Source organism: Pteropus vampyrus, unplaced genomic scaffold (assembly GCF_000151845.1).
Source record: "Pteropus vampyrus isolate Shadow unplaced genomic scaffold, Pvam_2.0 Scaffold236, whole genome shotgun sequence".
Lineage (NCBI taxonomy): Eukaryota > Metazoa > Chordata > Mammalia > Chiroptera > Pteropodidae > Pteropus > Pteropus vampyrus.
Window position 1 is genome coordinate 2,671,287 of NW_011889017.1, and position 16,363 is coordinate 2,687,649.

Below are 16,363 nucleotides of genomic sequence, written 5' to 3' on the forward strand. Positions count from 1 at the left end.
GAAGAAAATTAAGACAGCTCTCTTCTTTATGTAAGAAGTTTTTGTGCACTCTGCTCTTTTCTAATCCAGCATGTATTTGTATCACGTGCAGTTAAAATACAATTCCTATCCATAAATAAGTGTTGACAAGTTTCCCACACTTTTGTACTAGGTTTCATACATTAAACCTGCTTTGTGAGGAAAGGAAGTGTCTTGAGAAATATGTTCTAAGAAATATTAGCTGATAATCGAAATGAGTGTGGTTATCACAAGTGTGAGTGAGAGCACATGAGTGTGGGTATGAGTGAGCTTGAGTGAGCTGAGTGTGGTCATCACGAATCTGGTTACCCAGAGTGGTTATTGTATGAGTGTGAGTATGAATATGGTTATAGCGAATGGTTCTGAGTATGGTTATCATGAGTGTGAATGTGAAAGTGATTATGGTTATGAGTATGATTATTGTGTGAGTGTGAGTATGGTTATTATGAGTGAGAGTATACTTATTGTAAGTATGGTTATAGTGAGTATGAGTATTGGTGAGGATGTTTATCTTGAGTGTGAGTATCATGAGCAGGAGTATAGTAAATATGGTTGGTTATTGTGTGAATATGGTTATTAGTATGAGTGTGAATATGGTTGTGAGTGTGAGTATAGTTATTGTGTGCATGTTAGCATGGTTATGTATGAGTATGGTTATTGTATGAGTGTATGGTTATTAGTGTAAGTATGATTATGAACATGAGTGTGAGGGAGGATGGTTAGCACAAGTGAGTGTGAGCATGCTGAAGCACTATTGCCTGGTACAAGTCTCCACATCTAGTTGAGCCACATTTGCTAAAGGATCTGGAGCAGACCCTCCATCCTTGCGAGCAGTCCTAAGACATGTAGAAAAGTACTACATAAATTATAATCAGTCCTTTACATTTTTTATTAATGAATTTTTTTATGACATATCTCTCGCTGGTGATCATATGCTCAGGTCAGAAATTTCTTTATCATGGCAATTAAAGATTATTGGTGTTCTTTTGTCTGGTTCAGTGTTTACAGATAGTACAGGCAAGCACTGGTGGAGATTTTATTATTGGAGAGGAAAACTGGAGCAAAAGTGTTAAACAAAGAAGCAGAAAGGGCAAGGCGAGAGGTATGGTGCAGTGAACATGAACATCTGGTTTTGGTAAATGGCTGCAGTTGCTTTGCTGGACCCCACGTTGGAGGAAAGGTTTCACACTCTGTTGTCCAGTATTACTAAGCACCTCCAAACACTTAGTGAAAAGTAATATTATAGAGTATGGCAAATGAGGGAGCAGCCAGCTTTGCCTGAGTCCAAGAGTGGGGCACAGTGTGTAGTGGACTTGTATCCTCTGCATGTGCAGTGCTGCATCTGGTGCACTGCCAGGGCCTCATCTCTTTCTCCTCACTTCGAATTAGGAAAGCCATAGAACACATGCTGTGTTTCTTTGGGAACTGATTTCTGCATTTCTAAGAGCTTTTAAAATATTTATTTGTACAGAAATGATTTTGAAGAGAGACCCCTAAAAATCAGGTTCTCTTCCCTCTGATTTCAGTATGATACATCCAATAGCCCACGGGTCCCCAGACCCCAGGCCGCTGTCCTGTAAAGTCAGTGGCCTGTTAGAACCAGGCTGTAAAGCAGGAGGTGAGCGGCCGGTGAGTGAGCGAAGCTTCATCTGTATTTGCAGCCGCTCCCCAGCACTAGCGTCACCACTTCAGCTCCACCTCAGATCATCAGGCATTAGATTCTCACAGGAGCACCGGTCCCTGCTGTCAAAAAGGTTCGGAATTGCTGCCATAGCACATGTCACCTTCTGAGTCATGGCTCTTGGCTTCTCATGATAAGTGTCATAAACGGTTTATATAACTTAAATGATACAGAAGTTAGCCTTTTTTGATATTGATATTTTCTACATGCTTGACAGTTTAAACACTGACTCCCCATTGGATTGTCTGCTCTTAGTTTTTCACCTTCATTTTCTGCACAGTTCTTAGAAGTTGTGTTTTATATATATACACAGATGAGTGGAAGACCATTACATCGAACATAGCTCTGAATTAGCATGAACACACCATAGCCAGTGCTCTGTCTTCTGTGTGCATCTGAGCTCAAAGCCATAAGCTGACTGTACTCCCTTTTCTTCTCCCTTGAGGCTTCAAACATTTTCCTGAAGGAATTGTTCTTTACTTACCTTTCCTTTAAAAATAGGCCTAGTTTCCTCATCGCTTTCTAGTTAGCTGGAGCAGATGGGTCTGCTCCAGAATTAGCAGCATCCATGGATCTCTGTGCACGCATCGCCAGCTGTCCTTTTCCTCTTCTCCAGAAGCTGCCAGCCTTCCTGCAATCCTACAACACCTCTGCTGTGGGTTGTCACAGTGCTGATGGATCCAAGTACTATGAAGGTTTTTATGAGAGTCAGTGCCCTATTGATTTTAAATTAATGCTCAGCATCTGGCAAAGAAAAATCAAAGTATGAGAGAAGTAGGAAGCTTTTAACAGTGAGTGGCTTGTAGTGATTTAATATTTCACACCTTCACAGAGACCCTTACTGATACTCAGCCAATAAAAGTCACAGGAAATTGTCATCATTTTCCCCGCTTTTCTTTCTTTAGGATCTTAGTAAGAGTCCCAAGACCATGAAAAAGCTGCTACCTAAGCGCAAACCTGAGCGGAAGCCTTCGGATGAAGAGTTTGCCCTGAGGAAAAGTGAGTTATGTGCATGTGTAGATGAGGACAGGGATCTGTCTCACACAGACACAGCATTCATGGGATATGGAGGTGGCTTTTCAAAGACTTCAGACACGAGTCATGGTCTGAGCCTTAGTGTCACTTCGAAAGAAATCGAGCAGTGATTGCAACAAACCAACCACAAGCAGGAGAGATACTTGGCACTAGTGATCAAGCACATGCATGGTTTTCCCTTGGCGGAATTGTCTGCTGGCTCTTGGCCTCTGTGTTGATTATTCCATCTGAGAACAGAGGGTGAGCTGGGATCACGTGTTCTTTCTGTGCCCCTTTGTGGTTTCCACATGTCAGGGTTGCACCCCCACACTGCTCTATCACTGGTGGGCATGTTTCCCCCAGACCTCTGTGCTCAGACAGTCTCTACTGCTCAGGTGTAAACTTGTGAAACTCCAGAAGCAATATTGAATTCAGCTCTGGATTTCCCAGCCTCTCACAGGGAGCATCTCACAGGAGATGCTCAGTGGACAGCATGTGAATAAGGAGAGCTGTTTGTAGAAGTAAGCAGATAGATTCAGCATGCATGCATACGCCCATCTGCTTCTTCCCAGTGTCAAGTCTGTTTCCCAGTGTGACAGGAAGGGTTTCGTGTGAACAGAGGGCTATCTCACACTGCAGGAGAACCTTGATGGGGAGATGGCCCTGCCTGTCAGAGCCTCAGAGAAGTTATGGGATATCTCTAAAAGGGGTCTGTCTCCCTGTCTTTGACTCAGCCTGCCCGCCTCTGCAGCTCCTTGCTCCCCACGTGACCTGCGATCTGTCTCAGGTCTTCCTGACATTCCGAAGCATTGATCCTCATTTTTACCATACCCATTTGAGACCCCTTCAGAGATTTAGTTTCAAAAGAAGGCTCCTAGGAGAGACATTTTTAATCAGGATATGAGTGAAGGGGGAAGCTTGGTGCAGTGGCTATTCATGATCCCTGGAGGCTATGCAGCTTGCATTTGAGCCTGCTCTGCCACTTGGGCTGCTCTGTGAACAAGAGCTCTCACTGCCCCTGACGCCTGAGGTACACTGCAATGGGCACCACATATTTATCATCCTAATGGTCATTTCCCTCAGATTTTGAGCATGTAGAGCAGTGCTGCATTCCCAGGATAGTCATGAAATAGATAAGGCCATGCATTCTAGTGAAGAGAGTCAAGTCTGGAACTGAATACGTGCTCCGTACTTACCAGCTGTGACCAGGGAGTGTTTCATGGATCCCTCTATTGCCAGACATTTGTTGAGCACATTTTGTGTGAAGGCACTCTGCTGGGCATTGGGATAGCTGCAGATGAGGTACCATTCCCTTCACAGATTTATTCAGTGCTTTCTGTGTCCCAGATATACAGTAGTAATCAAAGGAAAACCCCTGTCCCTGTGGACCTTTGTTTTAATAGGAAGATACAGATGGGAGACCAAATAGACAGTAGAGTGTGTTAGTATGAAGTACGGGAAGGAGATGCAGGGGGGCCGTTTTAAACAGGGTGGTTGGGGAGGCATGAGTTATGGGACATTGTATGAATAAGCAACTTGAAGGGGTTGAGGAAGCCAGCCGAGTAGATAGATGTCTACAGGAGGGCTTTCCGGGCAGTGGTCCCAGAGCCCCAGAGGCTGGAAACCCCTCTGATGTATTCAGAGATCATCAAGGTGCCCCCCCAAGAGCTTCGGTGGTAGGGGGTGACAGGGAGGTAGTGAGAGATGGTTCGGTTCCTAAAGGGGCTTTGAGCAAACGGGCAGCCACAATCCAGTTGTGAGTGATGTGCTGAGGACAGACAGGCAGAGGTGAGGCTGGGGAGACTAGTTAGGAGGCTGTGTAGTAATCCAGGTGAGGGTGACATGTTGGTGGCCTGGGCCAGGTGATAACAATGTAGAGGTGAGGTGTGGGCAGGCAGAGTTCAAATTTCTTTGAAAGATAGAGCCTATTGCAGTGTTTCTCTATGGCGGGGGCGGGGGGGGTGACTTTAACCCTCAGGGGGCATTGCTAAACACCCTGTAGCACATAAGGCAGCCCCACAGCAAAGAATTACAGCAGGTTCTCGAATACCGTTGTTTTGTTATAACGTTGATGAGATGCCTTAGGGACTTATCTCTTGTTTATATCAATTATCCTGTAGTAAAACTGGTTTCATGATATGTCGTTCACTTAGTTGCAGAACCTATTGAAAGCATTAAGTGAAGACTTATTGTTGAAAGCATTAAGTGAAGACTTATTGTTTCTGACTCCAAATGTCAGTAGTGCCACGGTTGAGAAACAGGCCCATGGGATGTGCTGTTGGATTGGACTTGCTTTGGGTGTGTGAAAGTGAGGCTTTTGGCCTGTTTACCTGCAGAATGAGTTACAGGTACTGTGTTGAGGCAGAGTGTTAACAAAATTCTGAGGTCTAGGGGAAGGTCTGGCTGATGGTAAGAATTTCAGAGGTGTTCTGTGCTTAGATGGTTTCTCAAGCTGTGAGACTGAATAGAGAACTGAGTAAGACAGGGTCTGAGTCTTAGGAGATGAAGGAGATAAGGAGCTAGCAGAGGAAACTTTGAAGGATGGGCCAGGAAGTAATAAGAAAACCAAGGATCTTCATGTGAATTGGAGGAGAAACTTTATGTGATCTCTGTGTAAATGGTGCCTGTGCATAGCAAGTACTGCTTTAAAGTAAACGTGACTGCTTTAAAGTCACGTTGTAATTTTGTTAAGTTATTTTAACCTTTATTACATTCAGAATCTTAGAAATTTTTTCTAGTTCATGGAGCAGTCTGTGCCACATAGAAAATGTGTGTTGTACTCTCATTAATTTACTTTCTTCAACCTTTGTGATAAAAGGTAGCTCAGTGATGGCTCACACTATATCCCAGGGAAGCCGATGCCCTTTGTGGCATCTAATGCTTTCTCTGCACGTAGGATGATGCCAGTGTACTTACTTACCCATGTCTGAAAATAGCAACCCAGATACATTAGCTGGACAGATTTTCCTGTTGGCCAAGAGGGGATGGCCTGCCCCTGGAAGTTACCTTGCAACAAGTCCTGAAATTAAACTAGTTAAATGTTATCTTTATTACCCCTAAAGGAGGAGCTTATTATGAGAAACCTGTTAAATGATTGGTCTCAGTTAGTGAAATTTAAGTCAGTTCCTCAATTGCTCTTAAACTCTTGGTACTGAAATTTATTTTTTAGTAGGAAGTATTGGCTTTTTTGTGCAGCTTTTAAGTATTTCAGCCTTCTATTCTTTCTATATTTTTCATTATAGTAGATAATAAATGTAAAGATATATTTTTAATATAAACATTTATATAAATAATATGTGAACAGAAATATATATATAAATATATAAATTACATACACATAAATAAATATATAAATAACATTATTTAAAATAAAAAATATATTTTAAAATATATATGTAATATCTTAGAAATATAGAAAAACAGACACAATTTAGCCATAGGACCATATGAAATATGCTAGGTGTGAGACTTGGTACCTGCTACTAATACCATTAGATGCTGTTAGTCTGGAAGATTGTCTTCTCTGTGCCTGTGATCTCTGAGTAGGAAGCCAGTATCTGGAATAATGTATAGTTTAAGGAAGAGCTCTAGAATGACACCTTCAGGCTTGAGATTGTGCCTTATAAATTTCTTAGATAAAATCTCTAGTAGAAATTTGTCGATCAGAGGACGCCTTTGGTAAATGTGGTTAAATTGCCTTTCTGGAGGATTTTGCCTATCTTCATTCCTACTAGCTGTGGACAGAGGGAAGACTTTTTCTTCTAGCCACATCAACATTGAGAATTGTCAGGCTTTTTTTTTTTTTTTTTTGCCAGGCTTGTATGTGAAAACTTGATATTTTGTTTTAATTTTCACTTCTTTTCTTAGTGTGATGACTGTATTCTTTTTGTGTGACTTATTTATGTCTCGTTCTTGCTCTTGTTTCAATTTCAGGACTTGGAGTGGGGGTTACTGTTTTTCTTAGGGATTAATTAGTAAGATAAATTTTATATATTTAGGGTGTTAACCTTTTGCCAGATATGTTGCAGATAAAAATACTTAAAAAAAAAAATCCTTTTGAATGTAACTATTTCATAAATATTGGAAAATAAATATCGGACAAGAAGATAAGAGATTGTCTTGTTTGTTATTATTTTTGGTTGAGATGACTTTTCATTCATCTAGTTAATTGTACTAGTAATTTTTAGATTGTAACGTATGTACTCATCATTTTTAGCTTGATTGTAACGCGTTGTATGTCTCTTGACAGGCACAGCTGCTTTGGAAGAAGACGCTCAGATTTTGAAAGTCATCGAAGCTTACTGCACAAGCGCCAAAACACGGCAAACACTCAATTCAAGTAAGTTTCCAGTAAAGTACTGGGAATTGTGGTAGTTCATTTTGTTTAAAATCACAATCTGAAGGAAACTATGCTTTTGAGCTGTGCACGGCTTCTCCTGAATGGTCCTTAGTGAGCAATGCTTTGGTGGCCTAGCCAGGTATAGAACAGCTTGATCCTGACATCCCTAAATCATTGAAAAGGGTCTGAGCTGTAAGTAAAATAACAGATTTCTAGAGAACATTCTACTGGGAAACCTTTATGGATAAGGTACTGCCAGAATTTATAAAGTGTTCTTTTGCCTAGAGAAGATGTATTCAGATGTGAGCAGAAGATTCAGTTCAGGTATTTAAGCTATTTAAACTATTGGTGTGGTAATGGATTTTGCTTCTTAGAATTGTCAAAAATATAAACCTGCAGCAAAGCTGCTTTTAGTCTTCCCCTTCCCTTTTTCTAAACAATTGCATTTTTAAAATGTGGAAGTAGATACCAGTTAATTAGATAAATCTCAGTACCACTGAATTTACCTGTATCTTATGCATAATGTTTTACTCATCGTATGTACAATAAAAAGGAAAGATTTTTTTTTTTTTTTTAGCATTTGAGAGTGAAGTATAGCATGATGGGGTGGATGAAGTAATGCATGTGCTTTGTTCAGAAGGAAGGGACTGAGTTTCCCCATTACCTGATGCTAGGCCACAGGCATCGTGGGGTATCCTTTTGTACTGTTGTTTCTTACGTGGGCTTTTTTTTTTTTAGAACTGGAGGATTTATATATTATTTCTGTCATAAAAACTGGTTTCTTTTAGATTTTGTGTGTTTGGTTTCCTTTCTACCCTGACACTTGGCAAATTACTTATCTCACCTTCACTTTTAACACCTGCAATATGGTGGTTCAAACCAGGTTCTGTTCTATAAACTAATGCCGGAAACGAAAAGATTGGAAAAGGAATTTCAACTACTTTAGCTTTCGTTAAAGATGAAGATAGGGCTAACAGGATTAAACCCCTGGTGGAATTTCCAGATAATCTAGAAACTACCCTATGGCCAATATTTTACATATCCCATCTATGACATTAAGACTTTTTTGTCCGTACTCTTTCTGGTGAAAATACCTTTGTAGTGGCTAGTCAGCAGAGTAGAAGAGAAATGGAAAGCCCTGAATGTGGAGCGAGTATGGATAATATCAAGCAATAACTTGTAAATATAGATTATTGTCATTTTAAATATTGCAGTTTTATGTATTTGATGAGATCGTATTTTAAGGAATAGGGTATAAAATGTGGTCATAGTTTTTTGTGATTTGAATGTGAGATTTAAAAAAATTACTTACCTCTATGTCAGTTATTTGAAATAAAATTTTAACCTGGTAGTCTCAGGTGAACAGACCAGGTAACGAGCTTTGCCCGTGTTTTTGTGCAAGCTGCATTTCTCCATTCAAGAGACAATGCCCCGTGATATGCCTCTGGCCTTGCTTCTGGCTGCCTGAAGGGAATGGCCCACAATTTGTGCAGTTCTTTTCTTGTTACCTTGCCTGTACTATGTGTTTCTATTTCTGCTGTGCAAGAAAAGCATTGGACAATACATTGATTTTTATTTTCAACTGATATTATGAGCTAACTACTCTGGGGCCTTATATATACAATCATACGTGGCCTTAAACTTTCTTAAGAACAGGTTGGATAAGGGAAATTGATCCTTTATGCTGGAAAGGTGATATCCTTATACATTTGGAAATGCAATCAGAGTGAAAGCTCTTTTCATATTAAATGTTTAGTGAAGACAGAATAATATACCTACCTAAAATTCAGCTCTGTTCAGTATACATTTAGATGCCAAGACTTTATAAACCAAACATCTTTGCTATTGATTTCTTTCTCAAGGACGTAATGACCTTCATAGATGGTAGAGATTTAGTTGAAGAAATCCAAACTAGTCCACTGCTTGTTCTTGTAATGGATTGGGAATGGAATTAACTTTGATCAGAAGCAGGAGCTGGACAGAGTCAGTGGTTGCTGTGCTGTGCCATTCCCCTTCGTGGATGAGCCTCCTGGTTCCCATTGAGTGTGTCCTTCCAGCACCCTCCGTCCCTGGCCCATTCTAGCCTGCATGTCTCATGCACAGCTGCGTGGCCAGTATCACTGCTCAGAGTTGCTAACAACAAAGGGCTGATTTCTGCTCCCATTTTGTGCCCACTTCCTTCTGTTGTCCTCCTTTTAACAGTGGCATTACCAGTTCACCTCTCTTCCTGCCAGTAAAAGGGTCTGCATCAGGGTTGATAACATTTGAGCAGACATGGCTTCCTACTTTATCCATATCTACTGGCTGAGCTCTGGTGAGCCCTCTAAAGAGGGGAGATGTGGGTGATGGGAAATGGGGAATGAGAGGGAAGTGGACCCTATTTAATTCCTTTCTCCATTCTGAAATTTTTACAGTGGTTATAGTTTGATAAGGTAAGTTTTAGACTTTCATCATTAAGATGACTTCTGGTGATTTATAGTCTGGCAAAGAGATAACTGAAGAAGTAAGTCAAAAGTCCTTTGAAACTATTTTGCATTCACTATCCCCTTAATGAATAGGAAGCAATTTTTAATTAACCACATAAACGGTTCGTGTTATAAATAATGTCCTAAATGAGATTATTTATTAATAGAATGTGGAATATAATTGGTTACTTGTCTCTAGAATTATCTTTGGACATGGGCTCAATTTGTCAAAGATTTAAGTGAGGGCTTAATAACAATACCTTTAAACGGAACGATTTGGGAACAATATCATGAGTTAGGTTTATTTAAATAATAATTGGTCTGGGTTTATTCTAAGAGTTGTGCTAAGTTTGTTATTAAAACCCAACCATAAATAAGGAGAAATGAACATTATTGTCATTTTTTTAACAATATTTTCTCTTTTCCTTCTTTTCCCATCACCTTTTGCTTTTGTTTTCATGTTTTTGGTTGTGGCTCTTCCTGTCCGTCCTCCTCCTCATTCCACCTTTGCCTGTCACACCTGTCACTCCATCCCACCCCCGTCTTAGCATGGCAAGGCACTGACCTGATGCATAATCACGTCTTGGCTGATGATGACCAATCAAGTCTAGACTCCTTGGGTCGTCGCAGTAGCCTTTCTCGTTTGGAGCCTTCAGACCTCTCGGAAGACTCTGACTATGACAGTATATGGACAGCCCATAGTTACAGAATGGGTTCTACATCTCGTAAGAGCTGTTGCTCATATATCTCTCACCAGAACTAATGCACTTCTGAGCTTTTCTTAACAAATGCTTGTTGTATCGCAGCCTGCTTTTCTTAGATGTTTTCTTGCTGTTTCTTGTCTCTTTTATGTGATATTTTAACAACTTTTGAGACCGTTTCTGATATTTCCCATTGTACTTTGTGGAGGCTGAATTACCAATTCGAGTATCCATTGAAGTTACTGACTGTTGAAGGAAATGGTATATTCAAACAGCCTATACCTGAGGGTTCTTTTTTCAGTGGGTAGTGGTGGTTTTATAGCTCCAAATGGTTTGTTTTTTTATTCTCAGTGTAGCAACTGTCTCATTTCTTTTTGGATACAGCTGTATGAACACTTTTATATTTTATACTAAAACCACACAGATTTGTGATCTAAGTGCCAGCAACACAGAGGAGACTCTGGCCTTATATAAAGGGATCTAAAATTTTTATGTATAATGAACGCACTGATCAAGTAATTGTGGAGAGAGAAAAAAACATGCAACAAAAGTACTGTGAGTCCAATTCAGACAACCGTGTTCAGGGCACTTGGTGACCATGAAGAACCATGTGTTGGCGTGGGCTTTGGGCATTGGTAAGAGTATAGAAGAGCTCATCTGCATCCCCACAGCTCTGTGTTCATCACTGTGCCACATATGGTCTTCTCCATGCCCCCCCTTTTGCCCGTGGGGTGGGAGTACTCTCCAAAGACCAGGTTACTGTCAGAGCTCAGACACTCTCATTGTCACAACAAACTTTCCTTAATCAGTAATTTCTCGTAAATGGCACTTAGCAAGCCTGTACCACTCTATGAAGGTTTAAAGTCCAAACTCTGAAGCATTCTGCCTCTGAAAGTGTAAATTAGACTGCTTTCAGAGAGAGGTATTTGGCATACTTAAAAAAGGCAAGTGCTTTGGCTTCAGTCATGGCCTGGCTGCACCCTGACATCCATACTTACACCGCCTGTGATGGACACATTGTTTGTTTTCAGCAACTAGCTGCAGTGAAACTCCATTTACAGCAACCCCATCCTTTGTAACCCTCATTCGTGATTATAATGGGGATATCTGGGTCTATTGAAGACTTTCTACGTTGCTGTATAACTCACTTAATAAGGAAATCTCAGATTCGGAGGTGAGGACTCCCCCACTTTCTGGGATTTGTTGTAAGGAGATTTCACTGACCTCACTCAGACTAATTTCTGCTTCAAAAAGAACTGAATGTGACATGTTGCATTCAGTTGTAGCATCCAAATCCACATCCGATCATTGCTAGAGGGGAAGAACCGTGTTCTTTCCCACGCATGCTATATTTGGTGTTAAAATGGAACCTTAAGGTTGTGTTTTAAGTTTTCATTGAAACCAGCTTCAGAAAACAAGATGCCATAATAAATTGGGAATAACATTTTTTCCTTTCTTCAGGGTGGCTGTAATTCCAGGTGGCTGTGGACTTTTCTCTTCTTTCACCACACCTCCTTCACCACACCTCCTTCACCAAACCCATATATTCAGTGTTCTGATCTCGTTTGCACAGAGACAGCTCTGATGCACTACGCCATTGTTTCCTGGGAGCTGGGTCCTGTTGCTTACAAGCCCAGAGGTGCTAGTGAACTCTCAGCGGTAGCATATTGCTTAGAAAGTCAGACAGCTTCAGTACTGCATGCGATAAGGTCATTAGGAAAACTGATAATATCAAATATCTGTCTGTTGCCAAGTGTATGCCATCTGGAGATTTCATATTTTTATATCAATTAGTATAAATAGGAAAGTTGAGGAGCAGTCTTTTAAAATTAGCCCAGTGTTAACCTAAGGTAGAGATGGGGTTTATATATGGTCAGTCAAATAGCAAAAGGAATTTTTGGAGAACTATAACTACGAAGTTCATATACTTAGTATCATGCAAGGAATTTAGAAGCAATTTTATTCCATATTACATAGAACAGTCACCTTTTCTGATATTAATAGAACATGTTTTTGTTTGCTTTGAAACTAATAACTGGTGCATTGGCTTAGATGCCTTTGTCACGCCTTAGCAAACTTGAGTTGCCTATGTCACGTGCCATATAGACCACAGCATTGAGTACAGTTGCTGCACTTGGATTTCCCTCTAACACCGAGTATCATTTGAGTTGTCTTAATGAGACATTTTCATTTTCTATACACCAAAGTTTTGACACTTTCCCATCATTCCTTTTTGTACCAGTTAAAGCCATTTTGACAATTTTTGTTGATGCTAAGATCACTGCAGAATAACAACCTGGCTTCTTGTTTGTTTGGATTTGTTTCGACTGTCTGGCACCATTAGCTCTTGTGACCTGGTTGGAAGTATTAGTGCCACAGGCCTGAAAACAGTTCTTGTGTGGCAGTGGTGATATGGCGTCCAAAGGGCCGTGTTTCTACTTCTGTGGAACTTTAGTCATGCTGAAATAGTATTTTATGTTTATGCAATTATGTAATATCTATGTGTACAGTTAGCATTATAATGACAGGATGAAGAATCTGAACTAGAAGGTAGGTTTAAGCCATTACCAGGCCCTTTTGCAAATGGCCTAAATGGTGTTCCCATTGAATTAACACTTACCACAAATATATAAGCTATATTAATTGTGTTTTGCATAAAATTGCCAAAACACAGTAATGTGTATATAGTGGTATAAGACCTGGAAAAAATTTATATATTGTGCTTTTTATCTGTGAATGGGAAAGCCATTTTTAGTGGGTGACTGCCATTTGAAGACTCAGTTGGATGTATACCTGAATGTTGCATTGTATTGTACAGTATGCATATTATTGTTTGTGGTTGCATATGGCAATGAAGTGTTTGTTTTATATAAAAAAGACATCTGTTATGTACAGTTGAAATAAATTTTGCATTTGCTAGCCCGTGGCTTTTAATATTTGTTACATGGGGGGAGGGGAAGTAGCATAGTTTGCAGTTTAAGATGATTTGGCTGTTCTCCTGAACATTGTCTTCCAATAGAACGACAGAACGCTTTCTATCTGCCTTGACAGAAAATCTTGTACTTTCTTAGGTTAAATATATTCTAAGTAATACAAGGTCACTCCTTGTAATTTTTATTTCATCTATTTGTTCCCTCTAATTTTTTAAACAAGTTTTCAATCACTAGTAGGTTTGTCTTCAGAATGAAGCATTCTCATGTGGGTTTTTTTGGGGGGAGGTGGGTGTGGGTGTGCATAAATGGGAAAAAAGCCCAACTTTAATAGTTTATTTAGACTAAGGTCAGTTTTTATTTTTGTTTTATAAAGCGCATGCCAAGTTGACTAGGAAAAGCAAAAGAAATACCTGTGCCAGTGCGGGGCCAGGACAAAGTGCAAACGATAAATAAAAGCAAATCGTCCTCTAAAGAGAATCTTCACGTTTTCTTTTCCTAAGAGAAATAAATTAGAATCTTATCATAGCCGTAAATAACAAAATGGCCTTTTGAAGAGCTTTTATTAAGTGGATTTTTTTAAAGTGTAATATTTTGCTTCATTCTAAATGCTATTTCAATTTCAATTGAGTATAATTAGATGCAGATTTTCGAAAGATTATTAATTTAAGAAGTGAGTTTTGCTACAAATGTACTAGGCAGATAGTTCTGGCCGGTTCTGACAAACTTGAACTGTTTCTAGGCTTTTGGTGGAGGCCAACTCACTCATCTGTATACATACACCATGCGCTTGCCCTGGATTTGACAGTCATCTGTTGTCAGATCAGGCACCAAAATGGTGTTCTAACAACCGAGACGACGGCGCCCTGGGGCCTGAGCCCTACTGTGTTGCTGCTTGGGCAAGTCATCTGTCTATAAAATGGAAATGTGTGATCAATCTGTGTTTCTCAAACTAAGGGCCACAGTTCTCTGGGGATCTGTGAATGTTTTAGGGAGCAGGGTTCTAAGCGTGTCTTCAGCTTCTGGATCGCACTTCTGAGTTCACGGCAGGGGCGCCAGTGCCTGCTGTCTCTCCAGCTGCTCAGTACAGAGCAACCCCTGCTGGTGGCAGTGTGGAACTGCTGTTGTCTGTCAGCGGTCATTGGCGGCTGGGTCCCAGTTATCTGCAGACATGTTCTTGGAGTCCTCGAGTTTGACAAATGCTGGATTGGTGCTAGATATAAATTATTGTTTCATTATATTCACCCCCATACTGAACAAGAACAACAAAACCAACCAGCATTTGTGTGGATGTATTTATAGACAGAATTTTAGGCTAGTCTAGCACTCTTCAAACTGTTGTCTAGAAAACTGCAAAATGTTAATATTGATGTGGGGGGAAAAAAGTTCAGCACTCAGACAAATTTAGGAAATGCTGAATTAAAGTTCAACGGGTATTTTTACCGCAGCCTTCTGAAAACCTTAAAAATGCTACATGTGCACTGTGACTCTCCCCACAGCATTCCGCATTTTCCAGAATTATGTCGCAGAATCCCTTGTTATCTCTGGAAACAGAAACTTGTTTTACACAAAGTTTGGGAAACACAGATCTTGAGTGTAGTGGAACCATCATGAACCTGTTTATCATGTCTCAGCCACTTTTAGAGGATTTTAAATCAATAGAACATTTTTGGTAGTTCTGTTAAATTGTTTTTCCAACCTAAGTAGTTCAGGGAAAACATGCTGTGATACCTCTAAAAATACTTTAGTAGTCTTTAAGATAACTTGTTAAATCTGTTAACTTTCTAAAACTTTGTTCTTATAGAAATAGTCAACTTATTTATAAACCCGGCTGGAGAATACTCCTTTATCATTTTGTTGAAAGACTAACAGTTTTTCAGTCATTTTAGAAATGATGCATTGAAACTAGGGAGGTTATTAGCACCCCATGGATTTCTATGCAGGAAGTAAGTAATCTTCATTTACAAGCGTCCTGGCACCCACTGAACCCATAAATGGCATTTTTAATGTTGGCATGTTTCAAGAATCAAGGAGTTAGTACATTCCATCTATAATATTCTTAACATTTTTATGACGTTAAATTCTTGTGTGCTTTAAGTATATTTGCAAAAATGAGAATCACTTCATGCATGTGTAATGGTTGTGTCAGTTCTTGCAGGTTTCAGTTTCTGTGATTTAGTTACATTACATAATAGAATTTAATGCTTTTATTTTTATGAATTCAGTGTAATTTTTAAATTAATAGACAGCTCTGCAGAGGTAGTTTTATCATTCTATTTTACTAATAATGAACTTAGTTTTGTTCTATTTTACGAGTAATGGCTCAGTGGTTAAGTGACGGGCCTGAGTTTATTGAAGACTCCCACAGATGGGGTGTGAGTGTGAGTTCATTAGTCCCAGCACCTCTGCAGGACAGCTGACTGCTATGTGACCCATTTTTTCACAAAGTAGACATCCCTTGTGATTCTGTTTTATGTCATTTGGACATTTTAATGCTGGAAACATGTAATTAGGTTGCCTAGGAAGCTAGAAGATGCAAAAATAATTAAAATACATAGAATTTAATATTCCCTCAAGTGCTGTTACATAAAAAAATTCAACCTGTTTCATTAACCCATTTGAAGAAATGTATTACAAACTGAATGTGACAGATTCACAGCTGGTAACTTTTTTGATTTGACTATAGCACAGTCAGCAACTGTTTGGGCTCAAAGCAGATAACGATGGGAAAACTAATAAGCTGACTAAATTGTCTGATGTCATCAGTTTGCTTCTCTTCACAGCACAAATTAAGTAAAGCCATTTGTTTTCTATCCATGTGGTATACATATCTGAATCTTTATGAATTCTTTTTTTTCTAGGAAAATAGCTCATGAATTAACTTCCTTATAGAAATGTGGATGACATTTGCATTTGTATTAGAAGTACAAGATTTTCCTCAGCCTTCAGAACTTTTAACCTGGCTAGTATCCCTGTGCTCTCTCAGTCATTGTTCCACATACCAGTTTCCTTCTTAGGCAGTATATTCCCACGTAGCCCAGATGTCCCAGCAGCCTTCCCCATTAATTCAGAAAGATCTGGAAGAAGATGTGCCCTCAGCCCCTCATGGCACCGTGGCACCTGGAGCAGGCAGTACTCCGGGGAGGCGGATTGTTGTCAGCACAGTGATGTCTTTAAAGATATCCTCTTTCTGGGACCATGTCTTGAAGGACACT

At 39.8% G+C, this 16,363-nt stretch overlaps 1 protein-coding gene across 3 annotated transcripts in view; it reads left to right on the top strand.

Annotated features, from left to right (window-relative positions):
* Nucleotides 1-16,363, top strand: part of ARHGEF7 (Rho guanine nucleotide exchange factor 7) — a 135,192-nt gene that overhangs the window by 112,426 nt on the left and 6,403 nt on the right. For all 3 annotated transcript variants that reach the window (XM_011373940.2, XM_011373943.2, XM_011373944.2), the window contains exons 17-18: nt 2,605-2,698; nt 6,963-7,052. In XM_011373940.2, the coding sequence (XP_011372242.1) occupies nt 2,605-2,698; nt 6,963-7,052 (184 nt within the window). The remainder of the gene's footprint in view (nt 1-2,604; nt 2,699-6,962; nt 7,053-16,363) is intronic.